Source organism: Lissotriton helveticus, chromosome 3_2, assembly GCF_964261635.1.
Source record: "Lissotriton helveticus chromosome 3_2, aLisHel1.1, whole genome shotgun sequence".
NCBI lineage: Eukaryota > Metazoa > Chordata > Amphibia > Caudata > Salamandridae > Lissotriton > Lissotriton helveticus.
The window spans coordinates 98572872-98597795 of record NC_136062.1 but is presented as its reverse complement, the minus strand read 5'-3'; the positions used below and the strand labels follow the sequence as shown (position 1 = coordinate 98597795).

The 24924-nt window shown below is 42.9% G+C and overlaps 1 protein-coding gene across 1 annotated transcript in view; it reads left to right on the top strand.

The window, feature by feature from the left end:
* Positions 1-24924, top strand: part of WDR72 (WD repeat domain 72) — a 1209089-nt gene that overhangs the window by 305138 nt on the left and 879027 nt on the right. Inside the window, exon 7 of the mRNA XM_078684855.1 lies at positions 3944-4063. Coding sequence (XP_078540981.1) covers positions 3944-4063 — 120 coding nt within the window. The remainder of the gene's footprint in view (positions 1-3943; positions 4064-24924) is intronic.

Sequence of the window (24924 nt, the reverse complement as noted above, 5' to 3'; positions counted from 1 at the left end):
CCCATTCCTAGCTTTAATATGCCATTGAAGCATTTCCCCCCATCTCTAAATGAGGAGGGTAACAGATTGTTTGGCATTAACCCTTTCAGTGCTGCCGTCGGCCGTTGAATGTTCGGAGCACCATCTGGCTGGTGCTGCGAACATTCAACGGCCGACGCAGCCCCGCCCGCTCTTTAATAACCGCCACACTGCCGCGAAAAAAACAGCCGCGGCTAACGGGTTAAAGGAGGGCCACTGATTTATAGTGGTTCTTGCATTCCACCTTACTCTAGATGACCCCATTTGTCTTTAGTATGGATGAATACATTTTGTGGTAGAATCAGGAGGTGGACTGACAGTGGTCTGTTTTTTGATAGTGAACAATTTTGTTAGGATTTTAGTGGTATGCAGTAATATCTTCCTGTCTGACAGGTGTTTTCAGGTCAGACTGGGTGAATGCTATTCGAGGGAGATTGAGTTGGGCCAGGGCGTGCCTCAGGGTTCGTCCCTGAGCCCAACTCTATTTAATATCTACGTCTCCCCCCTAGCGGCCATCGTGGAGGGACACGGTCTTCGCCTGGTGTCCTACACCGACGACACGCAGCTGGTCGTCTCCCTATCGCGTGCACCCGGCTTTGCAGCGGACATCTTCAGGAATTGCATGCAAGACCTTGCAACCTGGATGTCCGCAAACTGTTTAAAGCTGAACGGTAGCAAGACTGAGGTGCTCGTGGTGGGGGGAGGGCCCTCTGCTTGGTCGTCGGCGTGGTGGCCGCCCTGCCTGGGCGAGGTCCCCGCTCCTTGCCTTGAGGCCTGGAACCTCGGCGTGTGGCTGGATAAAGACCTTGCCTTTGGTCCCCAGATCAGCCGGGTGACGGGGGTGTGCTTCGGGGTCCTAAGAGCCTTAAGGAAAGTCTTAGACCTTCTTCCCATCACTGCTCGAAAGACGCTGGTGCACGCCCTGGTCACCTCGCGACTTGATTATGGGAACTTGCTCTATCTGGGGGCCACGAGCAAGGTCATGGGCCGCCTGCAAGTGCTCCAAAATGCCGCGGCGCGGCTTGTACTCAGGCTCCCCAGGAGGTCACCCTCCAAACCGGCTCTTCAAGCCCTTCACTGGCTTTCTGTGGAGAAGAGGGTAGAGTTCAAAGCCCTCTCCACATGCCATCGCATTCTGAGCGGTAAAGCCCCTGAGCCGCTTCAGAGTCTGGTGACCCACTACGAGCCTACTCGTAACTTACGGTCCTCTCAGACTGGGCTACTAAATGTCCCCAGAGTAAGGAAGGCGCGTATGGGAGGGAGATCTTTCAGATATCTCGCTCCCAGATGCTGGAATGTCCTACCTTCAGAACTGCGACTAGAACCATCTGAAATCCTGTTCAGGAAAAAGCTTAAAACCCACCTTTTCAGCAGGTAGCCTTCAGTGGGAGGGGGGGGGCAGCCACTTCACTTATCACAGCGCGGGGACACGCCAGTGGCGTCACTAGGCGCTTTACAAATGCCCAATAATAAAAATAATAATATGTAGGTAAATCCTCTGGAGCATAAGGGTTTCTAAAGTGTTAGCCAGTTAATTTGTGATTATGAAGATGGTAAATTTCAAATGTGTTAAAGGGGGTCAAAACCTCCTCAGCAGCAGTTGAAGAGGCAAGAACGAAGATAAGAATCAATAATAAAGGTGCCATGGACAAAGACAGATAGACCATTTTATTTTTGCAAAACATTAGGCAGTAATGGGCCATCCTCTTTTGTACAAAAGGGTGAAAGTTCATAAGTAACTGCTGTTTTTGGTAGTAACTAGGAAAATATCAGTGTTTTTAGAAAACCAGCCTGAGAATTCAAAGAAGTATGATGGAGATGAACTAGCAAGATGACATCATTAGAGAGAGCGAGGTGACATCATGCTGAGAGACAAGAGGAAGGTGCCAATGACCCATGCCTGGTGGGCTTTAACTGATAAAGGGGTGGTAGAGAGTTTGAAAAAGTGGTGAGGTAAGTGTGCAGTTGTTTGTGAGTAGAAAGGAAGAGCATGAGTTTAGAATTGTGACCAAGAATGAGCTTATCAGAGGGATGTATAAAAGACTATAAAAAAATTAGACATGCTATTTTAGGTTTAAAAAGTTAGCTAATAAGTAATTTTATGTTTTCTAGATTTTTGATGCATCTTTCACATACACTAGTGTGTTTATTCATTTATAGACAATGCTGTACAATTTGTAATACTTAGGATCTAAAGTTAAAGAAGTGAATAGTCCTTTTTTGCTTTAATTGCATATGACAGAAATGTTTGTTGGGATTGGAGTTTCTGGTTGGCAAAGGTATGCACCATTTTGAAGAAGGAACCACCACCCTAGTCATGGTAAGCTAGATACACACTAAAAGATAAATTGTACTCACCCTCTGGTAGCTTGGTACAGAGCAGTCAGGCTTATCTATAGAGGCAATGTGTAAAGTATTTGTGCAATTCACACACAGTAACACAATGAAAAAAACACAAAAAGACTGCACACTGATTTAGACAAATGGGGAATCATTCTATGAGAAAATCAAGAGAAAAAGAACAAAAGTCCAATAAATAGACCCGGAGTTATGGATTTTGAAATAATAAACTAAATAAAGTGCTTAGAAGTCAATAGAGCTAAACAGTTACTTGAGGCCAAGAAAGAGTGACATAAATCCAAAGTTCAAGCTGACTGTGGTGGATGGCAAGGTGGCTACAGGACTCAAACCGGTCCTGCTGACAAAGTATCTTGAATGGAGGAAGAGTTGTCCTCGAGGCTAAGATGTGTTGGTTCTGATTTACCAAGTCGGTTCAATCCGTGATAGTCAAGCCCTGCAGCCGGGACCTTGGATAGCCCCAATGTCATCTTGGAGCCTCGCAGTTGGGTCCTGTGACATCATCGTACTGTGCAGGGTAGTCTTTGTCATCAAAGGGCACTTAATCGGTTCGAATTGGTGCAGTGGTGACGATGCATAAATTTTTTCAATTTTTTTTTAACATCATCAGAACCCACTTCAGAGGCCCAGGACTGGAGGGCGCACCTCAGGCTAGGGTAGGACTCCTGGAAGGCAGAGACCAGCAGAGTTGCAAGAAGTCTTTTATGACCCTGAGACTTCAGAAAACAGGCCAGCAAGTCCTGGGAGTCACTCTGGGGTCAAGTGTGATAGGCCCATTCCTTATCCTCAGCAGGGCAGATATAAGCATGGCGGCTCAGCACAGCAGTTCCTTAGAACAGTCAGACAAGCAGTTTGGCAATCCTTGTAGCACAGCAGCCCCTACTCCTGGTAGAGTTATTCACAGGTACAGTAGTGTACTGTGTTGGTAGGGTCAAAGCTCCAATACTTATACCCAAATGCACCTTTGAAGGGGAGATGACTTCAAAGCAGCTCTTTGAAGGACACAGGCCCTCTTTCATACCATCCCTGTGTACTAGGCAATCTGTCGGGGGTAGTCTGCTCTTTGTGTGGGACACAGGACATTGCCTATTCAGATGTAAGTGTTGGCTCTTTCCCCCTGCCCGGGAAGAGCTATCAGAATGCAAATGAGTCCTCTGTCACACCCACCCTTCCAGTGTTTGTGGCGGTCTACAGCAAATGCACAATGTGTAGCTGCCACCCAGCCCAGGCATGTATTGAAGACAGGATGCAAGACACATAGAGCAGTAAGAGTGGATAAATGTCCACTTTCTAAAAGTGGCATTTCTAAAATAGTAATGTTAAACCCAACTTACCATTAAAGAGGATTTATCATTACCAACATTCTTTAATGTAAAATCTGATTTATAACTTCTTTTTATTAGATATTGCAACAATTACACATGGTATGAGTGATGAGACCCTACGGGTGAGTAGTGCGCTCTACAAATGACCTGATTGATTGATTGATTGATGATCATTTTGTTTACATATGTATTTGTATGTTTAAGTTATGTCTAAATGCCAAGAAACTGTTTTCTTTTCTTAGGAAAAGCAGATCGTTTATGAAACAGAATCTAAATCTTTGGACCTTAAAAACTGCCATGCTGTGCGTTTTTGTAAATATACGGAGCGACTTCTTTTGGTTGTTTGTTCAGACTCTTGGAAGGTATGGACTGATGCTACCATTCATTTAAATGTAAATTAATGTGCAAGTGCATTGGGTTTATGGTGCCTAATTTAAGTGGGTTCACTTGACCATCATGTAAATCTAAGCCAGTATCCTCTGATATTTCTACACATTTCATTGATTATGCACATAATTCGCAGCTTCATGTATATTCTCTCACATGGGTGTAGGTATTCAAATGTCAGGAATTTACAAAGGTATACTCCTGGAAACCTATGACAGTTGCAGGTTTCCTAGAGTGATATTTAATTTTCTATGCAATTTCGTTCATGTTTATCCAATTATTTATCCTTATGTGTCACTGTATGAAAGGTACTGCTGTACCTTTTCAAAAGTGCATGTGTGTTCCTCATTTGGTACCACTCTCTTTCAGGAAATATTTGCATACTTTTGATCACACATCGTGGGGAATAGAAGTGTTTCTACATATAGCACTGGTTTCTATCAGTTTATAATTTTGTAGTCACAGTACATGTAAATGCGTCTGGGGATTGATTATATCTTGAGATTATAAAGTCAGATATTTTGTAATAGAAAGGAAACCTGTGTCAATGTATTCAATAATATTTGCAACTAATACTTAATTATTGCAAAAGTAATCTCCCTGAAGTTTGTTTGGCTTGCGCGCTCTTCAGAAAAACTAAATTATTAGTCTCATTGGATGAGTTTTGGTTTGAAAGGAATGTGATATTTTCAGTCGTTGGGGTGTCCATCTTCCTTCGCCTGGGCCGTTCACCAGCTTAGTCAGCTTTTGAGTGCTACTGTGGCTAAGATTCTGAGCATTTAACAAAATAGATGTGCACCTGCTACCAACATCTTACCAAGGATCAATCTAATTAGCCTGCTGTGTGTATTTGTCATTCTCTAATATCAGATCCAAGAAAACGTGTCAAAGAATAAAGAACTTATTTAGAGTGGGATGCTAATGCACAATCTTTACCTTTGAGACAAACATGTTTCAAGTGGATAATGCACAGTGCTTCCTTTTCACAGACTGTGCTGTGGTTGAGGAAATTGTACTTGTGAATTATCCATCAAACCTAGGATTTCTACTAAAGATGAGAAAGATATCAGTTACCACTCACCTCTAAATATAGCCTTTGTTCTCCGAAAAGCTAAGATTAGATTCTATACGCCTGGAAGGGTTCAGATCACTTCGCAATGAGGATCCAACAACAGAAAAGGAATTTGAATGGCAAACTTAGAAAAGTGAAATATGCATTTGACCAATGAGTAGGAGTTTATCATCTGTATGCTGTAAGAGCTGTTGCACAGCATTGAAAACAGGACTCTCTTCAGAGTTCAGCTTCTCATAGGAGAATGTCCCTTCTGAAAACAGTGTGTAAAGTTTTGCAGTTGACTAACTAATGTATTTTTCAAGCCTGATCGGCAGCAGTGTCCATGTTGTGCAATCAGTAAGAGTGGGCTATTACCAGTTATATCATGTCTCGCTATTTGTTTCTCTCTTGCAGCCCATAATCCACTTCTGATCATATTGCCCAGATTTTCATAATACAGGGGCAGTTTTTGTATTATATATGGCTTTTAAATGTGTGTGTATGAGAAGCCATTAGTTTATTTTCCCTTTGCTTTTGATTTAACTGAGCAACTTACTTTGCTTATTGTAGCTAATGCAAAAACAAAACTTATTGACTCATGAAGCCTTTGTTATTTTTATGGAAATCAGTCTGTGACTAGCAAACATACATTCAATATAGTCAGGGGAGAAGTGTTTCAGCAACCCAAACTAATCTATTTTCAGAAGACCCAAACTTCTCTTGACTGTTCTTTTTGTGGATTAGCAGAGCTTATCCAAGCAAGAGTGTTTGAGAGATGCAAGTTATCTCTGTGTTTAATTTTGATGCAAAAGTGTACTTTTCTTGGTCTGTGGTGTAAGTGCCAACATTATGTTAGTCTGAAGTCTTTGTTCTTCAACTTTCAAGATTACATCACCATCTCAGGAGTCTCAATATAGTTCTAGAAAAAGTATTACCACACTACTTGACATCAGAGATCACAGACCTAATCAGACATAAAATCCTCAACTAACATCGACCTCAGGCAAATTATGGTATATTATCATCAATGCATGTGCCAAGCTGCTTGCTTCAACGAGGCAAGATAGCGGTCATGGCGTGGGCTGTGTGAACAGCTCTATCCCCCACTCCCGGAGCTAGGAGGATCTATATGCGGCAGACCCCCGGTAACGGCTACTGCTATGGCCAGGAGAAAGTGAATACAGTGAGGTGCAACGAGGAGAAAAGGGAGCAGCTTGATATTACAGGATTGCGGATACTACTTGGTATTTGAAGCCGCAGAAAACCTCCGTGTGAGCAAAGAGCGTGGCGCGGGCTTACCGTCTACCTGAGACCGCCAGTGAGCTGTCAGCGCTGACCTACACTCACTTGCAATAGATTACAGGCGGCTTCGTGCGTGCCGGCTGGATGACGGCTGGCTTTTTTCTCCTTCAGCGAGGAGCTGCATTCTGGTGGCTTCCTATTCTGCTTCTTGGAACCCAATACAGCGTGGTACGTGGGTGCGGAGGGACCCAAGCGGGTCGAACAAAAATGCCGCCTAAGGTAGTTACACGAAGCAGCAAAACGTAGGAGCAGCCTGTGACTGAAGCTGCGGGGGAAGTACTGCTGGAGGAGAGCTGGCAGGAGGTGAGAACATCAAGCAATCTATGGCTACATTGAAGTTAAAAAAGGGGGGTGACTCTGCTGATAAGACTGTGCCACGGGTCGTTAAACAGGGAGCAAACACCTTACCTGCACTATGTGAAAGACAAATGTCGAAAAGTTTGGCAGTACCGCTCGTAGCTGGCCCCGAGGTGGGGAGTTCAGTAGACATTTCTAATGGTGAAATATCTCACAGATTAATGGAAGAAGGAGAAGTGGAATTGGAATTTATAGATGAAGCTGGCATTAGTAAAGAACATAATCTTTTTTTGCAGGAACTTACTGCTCTGAAATCTCCAGGTGATGAGAGGGGTATTATGGGAGATGTAGATCCTCCTTGCATTTCTAAGGAAGTAATGACCGGTAGCTTGGACAATCTTGCTTTGGAGATGGATTCTTTGGCGCTAACTGAGGGAGCCTCCTCACAGGATCCGAGGGGGTTGCAGGCAGCAGCTGACAATTTGTATTCACTTTCTGATCCCTCTTCAGACGAGAGTACAAATTTGAGCAAAGACTGGCTTGATTATGGTGAGGGGAGCAGTTCAGAGATTGAAACCGCATCAAATCCGGTCTCCCCAAATGCTAGTGCCTCGACGGTCAAAAGAGTAAAGAAGAGAGGGACTCAACATGTGAGATCAAATGTGGAGAAGTTAACGTTGCAGAGTGCTGAAGGGGCACTAGCAGTGCCAGTAGTAGAAGTTGTATTTACGGAAGCAGCGAGAGTGCAACAGGAGAAGAACCTAAACGATGGGAATTTGCCCCAAGAGATTACCCTCTCCACAATTTATAATACAATGATGAGCCATAGAGCCGAAATTAAAGCCGAAAATATGCGAACCCAGGCAACTTGCAGCAAAGTAAAGAATGCAGTTCGGCGTGTTATCAAAATCTGTTCTGATACAGCCGTCAGAGTTACTGAAGGAGAATCTAGAATTGCAGCTTTAAAGGACGAGGCAGTAGTCCAGAAAGGCGAATTGGAAGCTATTCAAGCACATCGAGATGACATTTCCTACAAATTGACCGAGCTGGAAAATCAGGCGCGGAGGAATAATTTGCGCTTTTTGGGCATTCCAGAGAACAAAGAGGGGTCTGACGTTCGGAAATTTATAGCTGAACTTCTCACGGAAGCTTTTCCAGAGTTGACTGTATGGGACTGGTCAAAAGAAATTCAAAGGGCCCATAGGTTTCCGTTTATAGTGAGGAAGCCAAGGCAAGGCGAGGAAGAGCGCCCGAGAGCAATATTAGTTTGTTTTAACAATTTTTTAGCGAGAGAAGCTGTATTCTCTCTGGCTAGGCCAGATACAAAGGGGGTGGCCAAAGAGTGCAATTTTTTTGTTAGGCCTGATTTCTGCCAGGACACAGTATCTAAGCGCTGGTATCTTTGGCAGCTTATTCCTGGCTTTCAGAATAAAGGGGCCACTGTCTTTTGCAGAATCCTGCTAAGTTGAAAGTCATTATAAACGGCCAGAGCAGATTCTTTTTTTCAGAGATCGAGGCTAAATAATTTTTGGGGTCACTTTAGAGATAATGTTATATCCTCCTTGTACAGAGAAGACTCTGTGTTTTTTTTCCTTCTCTTCTGGGGGTTTGTCTTTTGTCAGTTTAGTAAAAGGATAGCACTTCTTCTGCCCCTGGGGAGGGGCGACACGGCACTCCATACACTACAGGAACTGTTAGCCCCTGGGCCTCATATGGTGGAATGGGTAGGCTGGGTGGGTAGGTGGGGAAAGGCTAGGCATGGGGGGTGGGGTAAGATGGTGGGTGTAGGGTGTTGGTGTGTGGGGGTGAAAAATCAGCAACAGCTAAGACACAGTGTATTTGGGTTTTATTTGGTCAGAAGATGTCAAACAATGAAACCAATGATGCTTTATCGTATATATTTCTCTGTTATTTTTCTGTAGTGTTGCATGTATCTTTTGTTTATGAAAATGGATAGGAAACTAAAGATTTGTACTTTGAATATATGCGGCCTTAATGACCCTAAGAAGAGGCAGGTATTGGCCAGAACTGTGCAGTTGCTGCATATTGATCTGCTATGTTTACAGGAAACGCATATCGCTTGGGCTGATAGGGAATATTTGAAAAATTTAGACCTGGAGTTAGTAGTTTGTTCTAAACAAACGGGGGTGAAAAGAGGGGTGGAGATACTTTTGAAACAAGGGCTGGGTATCTGTATAAAATCGGCGTCAGATAAATGGGGACGCTGGGCAATTAGTGAATTTAGGATTAATCAAAGCAGATTTACACTTTGTAATATTTATGGTCCTAATCTGGATGATGCTGAACTTCTGAACTATTTGAATATAGAACTTGCTCAGTGGATGCAACCTGTGCTTATGTGTGGTGATTTTAATATACATATAGAAGCACAGGTGGATATAAGAGCTAATAACGTATTCATAGGTAGAAAGAAGCAGGTGTTCACATCACTGAGGGGTTTGATTTTGGAGCACAGACTTCATGATGTGTGCAACAAACTACATCCTGATGATCCTGGGTTCACTTATTTTTCCGGCCCTCATTCCAAATTTGTTCGGTTAGATTATTTTTTTGTATCATTTAATTTGTTTGGTAAGGTTAGCATTGAGATACAGCCCAAACTGGTGTCAGATCATAATCCCGTAATATTAGAGATCTCTCTGGGCTCTTGCCCGAAAGAAGGGAATCAGAATTGGTCTTTCGAGAGAAAGTTACTACTGGATGAGGAGTATCGCCAATTCATGAATAATGTAATTCAGGATTTTTTTTAGTTTAATAAAGGAACAGCTGATCAGAAAATAGTATGGGATACTTTTAAGTCAGTGGTTAGAGGGGAAACTCTTAGCTTTGCCTAATCCAAACGCAAAAAGGCATGGGCTAAACATAAAAAGGTGATAATGGCGGAACGGAAATTGGCTGACGTTCTAAGGCTGGGCCTGGATCCTCTTAATGCTCAAAGAGATCTCACCATTAAAGAGCAAGTGCGTTCGCTAATTTAGCGGAGCAAATAGTGGAAAAATATGTACAGCATAAGGAGGATACCTATGAATTTAGCGAAACAACGGGCAGAATTTTGGCCAAAAGATTACGGGAGAAAGCTGTGTTTAATGAGATAACCAAAGTGACTGATTTAAATGGAGTTCTGCAAGAGACTAAAGAGGGCGTTCTTGTAGCGTTCCAAGGATTTTATCAATCTTTGTATAGTATTTCGGGGGCCGAGTCACATGTTGGTGAAGAGGGAGGATATTTGAAAGATTTGGAATCAGCGGCGTTGTCTGAAGAGCAAAAAATTATATTATCGGCTCCCTTGGTATGGGAAGAAGTGGAGGTAGCACTAATAGGCTTAGCAAAGGGGAAGGCTATGGGCTCCGACAAAATTCCATTTGAGTTTTATCAAACCTTTAGGAATATTTTAAAAATGAATTATTAGAAGTTTGTAGGTGAACAACCTTTACAACGCAACTTTTACCACGCAGTGCCTTTACAACGCAACTTTTACAACGCAAACCATTACAACGCATTGTGCTGGGGGGCGCTCTAGGATAGGGAATAGGTTTAATGTACTATCCAACACCTTCCCTACTATCCACGGGGACTGGAGTTGGAATAGTAAATTAAACAATTCACTATCCAGCGCCCAAAAGCACTATGCGTTGTAAAGGCATGCGTTGTAAAAACCGCGTTGTAAGGGCATGCGATGTAAAAGCATGCGTTGTAATGTCATACATCCGAAGTTTGTAAACAGGCTTTTTTTGGTAATGCTCCCGATTCTTGGTCAAAAGCGATAATAGTTGTTTTTAAAAAGAAAGGGAAAGAACATTGATATGGGATCCTATAGGCCTATCCCGCTACTTAATTCAGATTGCAAAATGTATTCAAAGTTAATAGCGAATAGGCTGAATAAGTTTATGCCAGGCCTGGTATCACAAAGACAGCATGGTTTTATTCAACGCCGAGATACCACAGATCATGTTAGAAGGATTATCTCTATGCTTGACTGGGCACAGGGTAATAACTCTCCTGTTGGCGTGGCCCTGTTGGATGCCGAAAAGGCATTAGACAGGGTCTCGTGGAGGTTTCTCTGGTCAGTCTTAGCATGGAAGGGGTTTCCGGCTGAAATAATTACGGCTATACAGACGTTATATTTTCACCCATCGGCTGCTATACGCATCTCGGGTAGTCTGTCAGAGGATATTGTGATAGCAAGGGGGACGAGGCAAGGTTGTCCTTGTTCCCCCTTGCTATTCGCTTTGTATATTGAGCCTTTTATAAATACTTTGGAGAACAACGCTGCAATAAAATCTCTTAAGATAAATAATGGAGTATATAAGGTATTTGCTTATGCAGACGACATTGCGGTGGTCACACCTGATATGAGCAATGCCTTATCCAGGATTATTGAAGCAGCTGAGGTATTTGGACGGTATTTGGACGGGTTTCAGGTTATAAACTGAATGTCTCTAAAACGCAGCTGGTCCATTCGGCAGCCGGTCGGCACGTGGATATTAATTTTGATACAGAAGTTACTTATTTAGGTATTACAATATCACCCATAGTTGAGGATATTATCCCTCTGAATCTGGATCCAATTATTGCCTCTTCTAATAAGACACTAGAACGGATCAATAATTTACATTTATTGCTTTATGGGCGTTGTAACGTGCTAAAAATGCTTATTTTCCCCAAATTGTTGTACATATTTCGGACCATTCCTTTACTTATCCCATCTAGTTTTTTTTCTCGCATTGAGAGAATGTGTGGGAGGTTTTAGTGGAGAGCCCTGAAATGGTGTATGCTACCCAGGGCAAAAGGAGGGTGGGGTGTCCCTAATTTCTGTTTATATCATTGGGTTGCGATATTGCAACATATGGGGGTGTTAATATTGCAGGATGATCCTACGAAAGAGTTTGCCGCAACCTCTATATATGAGATGCTACTGGGTGTAGAGGCGAGGCAATGTTTTAACCGAATAATTGAACCCAGTTACAATAAGAAAACAAAATTCAAGGTTGTAATGGCTGCTTTTGAAATTTGGAGAAAAATTAGAAAGAAATCGGGAATAGGACCAAATCTGAATTTGGATACTCCACTTAAGAACTGTTTTTTACTTCCTGAAATATTTAGAGATCCGGTTATGGCTAGGTGGTATAGCGCTGGTATTTGTAAAATTGGAGATCTGTTTCAGGGGAAGCAGTTTGTTTCTTTTTTACAGAGGAAATATAAGCTAGTTCGAATTGATTTTTTCAAATATCTTCAGTTACGTAGTTTTTTTTACCAAAAAGTAGCTCAAAATCAGATTATACTTAAAAGAATTGAAATTATAGAAGCAATTAAAACAAGATCTAATATGGGGACATTATATCAGATACTAATGCAACATATTGAGGATGACCTTGAGGGTTGGGAGGTAAAATGGCAAAATAGACTTGGGATTGAGTGTATCAATCTCGAGAGAATTATTGAGTTAGCCATGGATGTCTTATTTAACGGCCCCCTTAAGAGTCAACATTTTATGTAAATTTTTGATTTGTATTATACACCGGGGAAAATTGCCAAATGGAATTCTACCAGAGGGAATAAGTGCAATCGCTGTGGGTTATATGTCGCGGATGCAATTCATATCTTTTTTCATGCCCTAATCTGTCTCAGTTTATTAAGGATGTAGAGCATTTTTTTATACAAGTTTTGGGTATTCAGCAACAACTGTCCGCACAGTTGGTGATTTTTGGTTTAGGAGAGAGAGTGGCTAATCCTCGATCTGCGGCTGAGGAAGGATTTATTTTTATCTGTATGTCTATTTTTCGTTTATGCATTACGTCCCAATGGCTAGATGCCGAACCACCAACTTTCATTAACTGGCAATCTAGACTACGGTCAACATATCATCTGGAGACCGCGGTGTATAAATCTAAGGGTATGAGAAGAAAAATTCAGGGGTTGCAATTATGGTCTCCTATTGTTAATTGGATATGAACTAAAGAGGCTATGGTATGATTTATTAATTCCTTTTCATTTGAATAATATGTATTTTCTGATTTTGAAGATTATGAAATTGCCTATACGGATTGTTGTTGCTTTTCTGTGCTGTGTTTTCTCTGTTTGCTGATATAAATTTCAATAACAATATTTAAAAAAAAAAACAGCAACACAAAATAATCTATTTTCAGAAGACCCAAACTTCTCTTGACTGTTCTTTTTTTGGATTATCAGAGCTTATCCAAGCAAGAGTGTTTGAGGGATGCAAGTTATCTCTATGTTTAATTTTGATGCAAAAGTGTACTTTTCTTATTCTGTGGTCTAAGTGCCAAAATTATGTTAGTATGAAGTCCTTGTTCTTCATCTTTCAAGATTACCTCACCATCTCAGGAGTCTCAATACAGTTCTGGAAACATTATTACCACACTACTTGACATCAGGGGTCACAGACATTATCAGACATAAAATCCTCAACTAACATCGACCTCGGGCCAATTATGGTATATTATCATCAATGCATGTGCCATGCTGCTTGCTTCAATACTTATATAATTATCTATGAAAGAGGCTGTTTTATGATGATCCCAAACTCACTGTGGCAATCTGCACTTTCATGGCACCATGTACTCTCATGGCACTGTGGCATACAAATGCATGCACTAACTCAACCATGAGAAGTGTCCCTTGAAAACTAGATTCATGACGCTGGTATGCTGCCCTAAGTTTAGACTATCCCTATCTAGGTCATCTAATTACTATTTTCATCAGCTGAAAGTTCAAAACTCCCCTGTAAAATACACATATCCTAGGAGATCAGTATTCTCCTGGCAGAGGTAGGTGCTGGATTGAAATTTCCATAAGCTAATTAGCTACTCCTTCCTCATGAGCAATGGAAGGATATTTCTATAGGGAACAACGTGAGGGCAGCCAGTTCTCTGGCTTCAGCCAAATGCAGGGACCTTCTTTGAAGGGAAGAAAGTAGACCTTCATGTGTGGAACTTGGCTCAGAGTTTACCTTTATGTCACAATGTTATTGCTACCATGAATGCCTTGAAAGAGGTTGAACAGTGAGCGGCCTGAACCTTGGGAGTGCCAGTTAGGCATAAAGGGTTATGTATCTTATTTTGATTGGCTAGTACTCCTACTTTTTAAAACCCTCAACACACCTTTTAAAAGCCCTGCAGAGAGAACAGTTGTGAAGGAGTAGGACCCTGGAGTACCAATTACAGCCTGTGTGTGCAGTTTTAAACTGCCATTTGGAAATGCCTAAATAAACATTTTGCCAGGCCCAAACCTTTCTTTTTAATACATAGAGGTCACCCCTAGCATAGGCCCTATAAAGCCCAGAGGGTGGGGGGTGGGGGAGGCAGTGTATGTAAAATGTTGGACATGTACTTATAACTTTTATCTGACCTGGTAGTGGAAAACTCGTAAATATATTTTTCACTAATGTCAAGCCTTCCTCTCCCATAGGATAATATTGGGTTAGCATATTGCATTTAATAAGTGGTAATTGAGAGCAGGTAGAAATGTTGAGTTTTGTGTTAAAAGAATTATTTAAAGCCCTTTTTAATGGTAACGTTGGATTATAAATCACAGTTATGACAATACCACTTTTAGAAAATTTTAATTTTTTTACTCCAACCATTTTGTGCCTGTTTACTGCGTCACATGACTATCACTGACACTTGGTCTTTATGTATTGCTCCCGTACAGTGAAACAAACGGCCAAGGTGCTGGCAGGATGGACCATCTATGGCTTGATGAGGGCGCGAGGAGCTGTTAACTACCACACTTGCACACTCACAAAGTGTTTGAAACTAGTCTATTGTTACCCCAGACAAAATCACAAACAGGCACCCTGCCCCATCCGAAGCAGGGAACATGGGCACATTGACCCATGCAAGTTACTAAAGTCAAATAGAAGAGGAAGGTACAGCAGTCGCCAACAAGGCAGTTGATTGGTCACAGGCACAGGACCTCTAGAATCGAAAGCAAGTAGGCAGAGAAACAGTGGATAACGTGAAGCAAGGAACAGAACAGCCACAGCCAACCATAAATGCAGCCCATGCCCAGTGCCCAACTAGAAGCACCAGGCAAACCACAATACCACACTCCATACAAAAGTGAAGGAGCTATTATATCCAACAGAAAGGGGCGCAGCAGCCAGGAGTACTTACAGGGTATCCCCAGTTGTGCTATCTGTAGGAGTTAAAATGCCATTGCCCATCTTAATTATGTGAATCATTCCATTTGCCTCTACTTGTGATCCCTCAACAATCCTGATAGAATGGCTAGCATACTGCCTACAGCCCAAGGCGCACTTTACCACTGCAGCCTAACCTCACTAAATTAATAAATGGTCAGGGAGGTTCTATCTTTGTGCATGAGGAGACTCCTTGCACAGCTCTTGTAAATCTATCGGAGTTCCCTATTCACCACCACCTGACTCCTGGAGCATCACCTACTATCGAGAAAAATTACCTAATGTTCCTCACCTGTCTGATCCACCTTCGATCTATGGATTTTTAAACCCATCCTGCTCTTCTTTACCTAACACTCGTTGAGTTGTATTAACCCACTTTCATCTCTATTCTTCATTGCTACTGCCATCTAATTAACCAGCAGTGCCTGGTGAAAAGAGTGCATGGAGCATACTACGAACCTCACACTCATCTTTGTACACTTTGGAACTCAAATGTGGATCACTGTTGGCCGAGTGACTCTATTTCTTTTCAGCTTAACATGTAAACAAGACTCCTCGTACCGGATTTGTTCAGTTATGTAAAACCAACAAACTGAATGAGAGGTGGCAGGGAACAGCAACCACTACATCTTGCAACTCTAGAAACCACCGAAATAATGATTGGGTATTTTAACAGCATGGTCTCTTTTAAAGTTGTGGCTGCCAAAATAGCCAACTAGATTTCTGAAGTCTTGCTAGACTTTTCAAATTTTGCAGAAGAACCGATTAGTGCATCCCTCTTGGCAACTACATCTTCCGACATTGCTACCAAAATCTGTGGGCAGGATGAGTGCACCCTAAACCTTCCTAATGGGACTGTCTTGCCAAACTGTAATTGACATGCAAGATGGGTATACAAAATTGGAATTTTAGTTGAGGTGGGTGAGAATCAACACCAATGATAATAATCACAATCTTTGTCAAGATGAACCACTAAAGGCACAGAATAAATCTATGCTTAACCTGCTGATAGCTTGGCACAAAAGCAGTGAGGTTTAACTTACAGGCACTGTGTAAATTATGTGTTCAACACTCAAACAGTAATAAAGTGAAAATACAATGCAAGAAAAATCCCAAACTAATTTAGAAAAATATTGAATATTGTAAAACATTTTAATTGAAACCAAAAGATTAAAAACCTAATCAGTAGAAATGGAGGCATGATTTTTTTTATTTAAATTAAAAATAGCTCCAAAGAGCCAACTGCTGTTATCTTGTTATGCTTGACCGACAAAAGTCAAAAGCAATGGCCCACAGCAAATGGAGTGCAGGGTGGATAATGGGACTAGGTTCGTCCTGGTGGAAAGATTTATCTTCTGACTTAGTCTCTACAATGGAAGTCACAAATCCTCAGCAAGGCAGAAGGCTGTTACTGAAGAGGACTCCCCATTGTCAGATAGTCACTGGATGAGGTCTCGGTGAAACTGTTGACTTTCGGTAGGAAAGCTTAGAGCAGGAGAAATTTGAATTTTTCACCCAGAGAAGGTCCCTCGCCACACGGATACTTTTGGTGCTTACGCCCTGGTTTGAATTTCTACCATCTGACTTTGTCACTCTTTTGGAGCTCACATCTCAACATTGGAGCAAGGGTGTACGCTGTAGCCATGCAGGGCTCCATGAGGCTATATATCCACTCTGGGATGTCCCGCTGGAATGGGTTTACTTCTTCAGAAAGGCTCCAAGCAGGAGCAGCATGAATCTTTGGCCCAGTGGAGAAGCTTCTTCCTCAGGTCAACTTGGTAGGTTGATCCTAGTCTCCTGTCAGTTTTCAGAGTAAAATGTTAGCAAAAAGTGTCTAAGTTCCAGGTCTCAGGAACCTTTAGGGGGAGTTCATTTTGACAACTCCCAAGACTAGACTCCAGGATATGGGGCACTGCACTTGGAGATCAGAACTCACTCCAGCTGATGTCAGTAGCAGAGTCTACGGCAGGCCCAGCTGGTATTGGTTAGTTGAGCAGTTGCAAGAAAGGCATCTGGAAGTCTGAGTCCCTGTTAAGCATGGGCGGATTTTGCGAATTGGCAATCCGCGAAATTGCGTATTTACGGATTGCGAATCCGTAAATATGCAATTTCGCGGATTCGCAATCCGCAAAATCCGCAAACTCTCGCGAATTTTGCGGATTCCTTTTTTTTTTGTGTTCGCAAGTGTTTCTGCCATTTCGCAAGGGTTTTTTACCAGTTCGCAAACGCGAACTTACTTGTCGGGTAGCAACGGTCGCGACCATGTTGTTTCTACGTCTAGTTCATCACAGCACCCTCTGTTTCACCACTGCCACCCTCTGTTTCACCACTCCGCACCCTCTGGCTCACCCATGCCACCCTCTGGCTCACCCATGCCACCCTCTAGTTCATCACTGTAGATTATGGGGGGAAAAGGACACCTGCCCTGCCTCGACTGACATGAATAAATTATGATTAATGTGTCACTGAATTTGAACTTCCAGGCTGGCACCTGCTTCCTTATCTGTAATTGCTTTCTGTTGTAGTGTAATTTTTTTAACAGGACCTTTGTTGTATACTTGTAGCTATTCTCTGAGCCTGCTGTGAGGGTCAGAGCAGGGTCATAGAATAGTTGCAAGTAGGCAACTGAACTCTGAAGGGGCCCTCAGGAAGCACTACAGGGAATGGCTACTAATGATAAGATTGAACTTTTGCACCTGCTGAGTGCTTTCAGTTTTGCAAAAATCCAAATATCCAGCAGCATCCACAAAAAGTAATCCTTCCAGGCGCTACAGGGAATGGTTACTAATGATAAGATTGAACTTTTGTACCTGCTGAGCGCTTTCAGTTTTGCAAAAATCCAAATATCCAGCAGCATCCACAAAAAGTAATCCTTCCAGGTCAAGATCCAAATCAAAGTGACCAGCACATGAAGAAAGCACTGGGAGGAGCCTGCTGGACAGGAACAGCAAGTTGGAGACTGTGGGGCACTTCCTTCCTCCCACCCCCCCCCCCCCAAAATGGACTCCTTGCAAAAATAAAGTGCAGGCAAATGTCAACCTGAGGAGTTATTCTGATAAAAATCATAATTTTCAAGGTTATGCTGCCTGCTGGTGGATTTCTTATGCGAAATTGCAAATTTTGCAATCTCGCAATTGCGAGATTGTCGCTGCCCGCCGCATCTACGTGTTCGCAAGTGTTTACTCCCGCGAAATTGTATAGTATTCTAGTTGGCAAGTGCGACCAAGCAAAAAATCCGCTTCGCACGGATTTACGAATTTTCGGCAAGTTCGCGAGAGTTCGCGGATTGCGAATTTGCCAAAAATCCGCAAAATCCGCGAGCGGAACGGATTTTACGCCCATGCTTAGTCCCTGTAGCTCGAACAGGAGATAAGCCAGCTGGCCCTTGAACTGGGTCCTGGGTTAATGGCAAGCAGGACCAGTTTACCTTCAGGCTCTTCAGACAGCAGATCCGTCCTTTTTCCGAGTCTTCACAGGTCTTAGGGTGTTCTGAGAGGGGTATTGGTGATGCCTCTTTTATGCCTTGGGCCAGCCTGTGGGTGAGGAGGAGGGAGTTCTATCTGGTCCCAAATTCTTAGAAATTGGGTTTCCGGGTAGCAGAGGTACGCACCCTATCCAAGCAGGAACTACAAACCAAGTAAGAGTAGGTCACAAACACACCATAAATGAACCTGTGCTTACCCTTTGAGCTTGACTACTCTGTGCCAAGCTATCAACCAGTCAAACAGTAACACAGTGAAAACATCACAAAAAGCCCTTTCAGGTGTGTCAGCTTCCTCCCTTCCATCCTCCCCAGGATGGTCCATAAAGATGTAGCTGGCCCGTCAGTCACACCTAAGTACACTTTGTGTGTGGCGTTCTAGAGGGAATGCATAAAGCCAGCTGTCACCCACCCCGACATGTATTCAGAGACATCAAATTTAGGATCCCATCTTTTCCCATTTGGAAATTCTACTTCTAAAATGTAATATGGCAATCTGTTAGAAATGGGGGGTCTCGAGTTGGCAATGGTTTCCACCTTTGTCCAAATAGGGACCCTTACTCCTAGTAAGGGTAGAGGGGATACACTTCTAAGATAACCCCTTCTCACCCCCTTGGTAGCTTGGCAAGAGCAGACAGGCTTATCTCAGAGGCAGTGTGTAAAGTATATGTGCATGCATACAGTAACACAGTGAAAACACTACAAATGGACACCACACCAGTTTAGAAAAATAAGCAACACTTTATCTAAACCAATAAATACGACACAAATCCAACATACAATACTGTAAAAATAGTTACTTTTCAAAATAACCTTCAATTTGCAAGAATAGCTGAAAAACACAGTTTTACCGAGTCGGTAGCTCCGTCCAGGGCTACCGCGATGCTGAAAACAACAGAGTTTAGCAGTTCCAGCTGACTGCTTTGGTACGGGCCAGCTAAAGCATCAACAGACTCGTATAAAGTACCTTTCTTGTTTGGCCGATCCCGTTGGTACGAGTCGGTCGGGGCAACCGTCTCGGTTGCGATGTGAAGTGAAAGCGGTGCAGTGTGCAATGCCCTCATGGCGTGGGACAGGTACCAGCTTGGTGACAGTCATCCAGCGGCGTGGGTGAGATCAAGGCTTATGATGCAGAGTGAGGCGGTGCTCGATGTGGTGCTGGCAGGTGACGGTGCGGCGACGGAGCTGGTTGATGTTCTGGTCTGGTAGCAGCGATGTCGGTGACGTCCGGGCAGAGTGAAGCAAGGTGGTGCGGAGTACAGTGTCCACACAGTGTAATGCAAGCAACGGCTCGGTGGTGGTCGCACAGTGGGGTCTGTGTGACCAAGGATGCAGTGCAGAGTGCAGCGGTGCCTTCTGCGGTGCATTCAGGACACGGAAACAGTGACGGACTCGGCGACAGAGTCAGCTGCTCTTTCCTTCTGTTGCTACTGAAACCAGAGGTTCCAGAGACGGTACTCAGAAGGATAGTGAAGTCTTTGCTGTTCCTGAGACTTCTTAAACAGGGGGAAAGCTCTTGCAGATACTTTTTCAAGCAGGATACACGCACAGTTCCTCACCTTGGCAGAAACAGCTACTGCAGGCCAACCTCACAAAGCACACAGCAAAGGGGCAGTACTTCTCCTCCAGCTTCTTCCGGCTTTTCTCCTTAGCAGAAGGTCCTCTTGAATTCTAAAAGTGATCTAAAATTCAGGGGTCTGGGCACCAATTTCTATGCTACAAAATCCTTTGTTCTCTGGTGGCAGAGAAGCTCTTTTCCCAGCCAAAACCAATGCTGTCCTATCTGGTGCGGCTGCCCAGCAGGAGGTGGAGAAAGCAGGCCCAATCAGGTGTGAAAGAAATCTCATCATCCTACTCTGAATGCAGCCCAGGCCTATTCAGCCCAGCCCTGACAACCCCCGGGAAAGGCAGGACACACATCACCCCCACACCCCCCCAAGTGGCTGCCTGAACAGAATGCCCATACCCAACCCCTATCACTCCAAAGCCAGACAGTGAATACACAAACCTTGCAGAGGCACACTGGATGGCTAATCAAGAAAATACCCACTTTCTAAAAGTGGTATTTTTAAACACAGAATGTAAAAATCATCCTTACTAAAAAGTGCATCTTTATCTGAGTTCTGGCATACTAAACATTACCTTCCTAAAGTGTCTATTTATAAGATGTTGTAAGTAAACTTCTCATTCGATCCAATGGGACAGATAGCCTTTCAATAGTGAAAAACGAAATTGGGAGTATTTTACTGTCAGGACATCCAACATACATCAGGGCATGTTCTACCTTTCACATACACTGCATCCTGCCCACAGGGGTACTTTGGACCTACCTTAGGGGTGACTCACATGTAAGAAAAAGGAAGGTTGGGGCCTGGCAAGTGGGTGCACCTGCCAGGTCGACGTGGCAGTCTTAGGCTGCACACACACTGCAATGGCAGATCAAAGAAGCTTTTTCAAGGCTGCTCGTGTGGGTGGCACAATCAGTGCTGCAAGCCCACTAGCAGCATTTGATTTACAGGCCCTACGCACACACATTGAAATTTACTAGGGACTTAGTAGTAAATCAAATAAGTCAATTATGGAAACACTAATCCATGACAACAATTTATATAGAGAGAATATGCACTTTAGCACTGATCAGCAGTGGTAAAGTGCCCAGAGTCATAAAGCCAACCAAAATAGGGTCAAAAATAGTAGGCCAAAAAGTCTGGAGATAAACCCGCTGGAAAAGCCAGGTCTAACACAATCCCAATGTTATCCTATGGAAAAGATAGGGCTTGTAGTAGTGAAAATCAATTTAAGAGTATTTCACTACCAGGACATTTAAAAGGTAAAAGTATGTGCCCTATGTTTTAAATGCACTATACCCTGCCCGTGGACTGTTCAAGGCCTACCTGAGAGGTGACTACTATATAATAGAAAGGGGATTTGGGCCTTGCTATGTCAACATTGCATTTTAAAACTGCACACACAGGCCCCGCAGTGGCAAGCCTGAGACATGTTTAAAAGTTTACTTAAGTTGGTGGCACAATCAGAGCTGCTGGCCCACTAGAGGAACTTAATACACAGGCCCTGGGCACGTGTAGTGCACTTTACTAGGGACTAATAAGTAAATCAAGTATGCCAATTGTGGATAAGGCAATGTTGCCATGTTTAAAAAATAGTTTTTTTCAACAACAGTGGCCCCCATAAAGTGGAATGGAAACCAAAAAATGAATATAGACTCAATCGTAGCTATATTTAGTGGACTTGTCCAGCCGCTGAATAGCAGGGCTCTTCCAGGCTATTCAGCAACTTCACTTAAAAAAAATGGTGGTTGGGCGTTAGAGTACGCAAAGGCGACCCCCCCCTATCCAACCTGGAATTCATCATAATTGGAGCCGCCATTACAGCTGCCCCTGTCTCCCCGCCCAAGCAACCCCTACCTGGACTTGAGGCTAATGAGGCTCTATCTAACAGGCATAAAATTAATGTCCTGATGATGATCCGCTCATTTCTCAAATGGATCGAAACGCCGTGATCACTTGAATACACCTTATTGTCAAGACTACAGCGGCAACAACACACTCTGAGGGCATAGATGTGAAAATGAACAAACATTTAAAGAAACGAACGAGGTATCCACATTGGAGAAAAAGATATTTGGTGACAAAGCTCTTTTTGGAACAATGCTTGTGATGTACTAAAGACTTGAGTAAGAAAAATAGCGGCGCAGGGAAGAATCGCCCAAACTCAGGTTTGCGGTCTAGTGTTTCTTATCACGGAACCGGCACAGAGCCTGATGTGCGCGCTCCGACAAGCAACTACGCATTTCAACTGTAGCCATAGCGTGGAACAAGCGTCTTCCTTCTGCACATGTTTTTTGCTTGAATTCTAGTAAGAATTGTGAGGCGCGTTCAGCGTCTAGTTAGTCAGAATCTTTATCTGCAAGAAACTGGAGGAAGTAAACGCATGCGCAATGCGGGAGTTCAATGAATCATTGAACCCAACGGAAAATCTCGCAGCGTACTTGAAGAAAACAACCAAGCTGTCAAGACAGTCAAAATATCAACGTTCCAGTTTAGCAGTAACAACTATAACCAATTCCTAATACAGTCAAGGTACCGTGACTCTTTTTGAGGGAATTTTTGAAGACCTTTAAATAGAAAGTTTCAAATTTAGGGAATTACGCCATTGTTAAAATAGAATTTAGACAGTACAAAAGAAGATATAAGTCCTGTTAGAAATTCATGTGAGTGGACCAAAACAATAATAGAAAGAGAATATTTATGGAGTTACATACGACATTGAAAATACAGCTATAAGGTATTTAGGACAAAAACAAAAAAGTCATTGAGAGCCAGGTTTTAATGTTGTAATGTGGTCTTGTTTCCTATGTAGATGCTATATAAGTAATACTAATATCATTCACAAGAGAGAAGCAACAGCCTAGGGTCAACAGGGTAAAAGTCATTTTTTGAAGTAAAAGAATATTGTTGTATAATTAGCATTAGTTGCATGTTTGCCTATTGTGTCTCCTATGCAGGGTCAATCAAACGAAGACACCACATAGACCGTAAGTGAGGAAAGACTCAACGCCATCAAGTAGAGGCTGGCTCTCTTTTTCTTCCACTTCCCCTGTCCCCCCCCTGCTTGAAGCGTCGCCCAGAATACATTTCGGGTGACGTTTGAAGAGGTGGGGCAGTGGAACCATCATCGGCTCCTGTGGATTATCAGGCATTTGACACTTATACACAAAAAAACTTTCGTTCATTCCGTTGTGAAGGTGTTTGTAGTGATTTGTTCTTGTGACACTGTATATTTCCTTTGTGTAACAAACCGAAAAGCTTTGCCTGAGCCCTCTGTTGTTCGTTTTCTCCCTTGTTTTGTACTCCACTGGCTAAGTAGGAAACAGAATTGTGTCCCTTTTTATGTATTGTTGTGTATTACTGTTTCTAAGGCCTACAAGTAAATGTCAAACCTCGGTCCGGCTGAACAAGTCCACTAAATATAGCTACGATTGAATCTATATTAATGTTTTGGTTTCCATTCCCCTTTCTGGGGGCCACTTCCCAAAAATTGACTCCCAAGGTCCCTGGTCGACTTTTTTTGGTTTCCCTTGTTGTTGTAGAATATGTTTTAAATATCGAGCACATACACTTTAGCACTGATTAGCAGTGATAAAGTTTCCTGATTCCTAAAGCCAGCAAAAACAGTAAAAACAGGAGGCCTGAATGCAAAACATCTAGTGAAATCACACCAAGGGTGCCAGGCCTAAAACTAACCAATAGGGGAAATATTCACAGTGGTGACCCTGCCCATTTATGCAGCACCTCCTGTGTGTATTACTGTAACATATACCACAGTTCACTTCGTCACCTAAATCCAACCTTGCAGAATCCTTCTTCAGAGCTCCCTGTGCCCACCCAAAAGTGTGGCTTTGATAATGGGCAAGTACAGCAAGGAGGGACGGGGAGTGCACTGTAAGGTCCAGCACAACTGAGCCCTCAGTGCACCAGAATCAACGAAATTATTAAAGATGACACCCATCTGGGTATGTGAGGGCTCTTGCTTCTGAGCGATCAGTCCCCCCTCCAATTGATTAGCCATTACCAACCAGCAGCTTCTGCTCCCCTCTCACTTCACTGTCTAGGAACAGAATGCCTTTGTAGATTATGATAATGGGTAAACCCTACCTTGTGCCACTCTAACCCACTTCTGGGCAGCTCCTCCCTCCCACTGGGTTTGGAGCCAAGCTGTCTAGGAAGACAAAATAAGGCATGCCTAGGTGTGTGCTGCTTGTGCTCACTATATCGCGAAGTAGACAGGCTTAATGTAGGGCAATGTAGTTATGTGTCAAAATAGTAATAAAGCCAAACTACAAAGCAAGAAAAAATACAAGCCTAATTAGATAAATAGAGAAGACTGTTATGAGAAAAATGACAAAAATCCAATTAGGTGAACTGGAGATATGATTTTTTTAAGATTTAAGTGAAAACAGTGGCAAACATTTCAAAGCACCATTAGTAGTCCATGCAGGTGGTAGACCGGGACCTATGTACAATTTGAGGCCAACCGCAAAGGATCCCTGATGGGATACACCAAGTGGATTGGTCCCAAAAATTTCTGGAATTTCAAGATTTTGAGAAACATTTACTTCTTGAGGGATCGGCCTCTAAAATTGCAGCCTCTACCATGAAATCGAATGCCAGAAATATGACACGGGTTGGCCCCACTGACCTGAAAAGCTTTGGAGATTTGCATTAACCCTTTGGAAATTTCTTACTGAAATTTTTGAGTCTCAAAGTGGAATACTCTTTTTTTCTAAGCTGCTTGAAGCATTGTATGGGACAAAGCTGAAATGTAATCCTACGGCATAGAATTGCTGGTTGCATACTTTTTCCCTCTAGCTGCCAGGGAGCTACGGAGGAAACATTTTTCAAAGTTATTAAACCTTCTTCTGGAGTCTGATCAACCACAGGAGTAAACTTGTAAGGCCTCCACTCCCTCAGAGAATGATACTTTCAGATTCTTAGGGTGT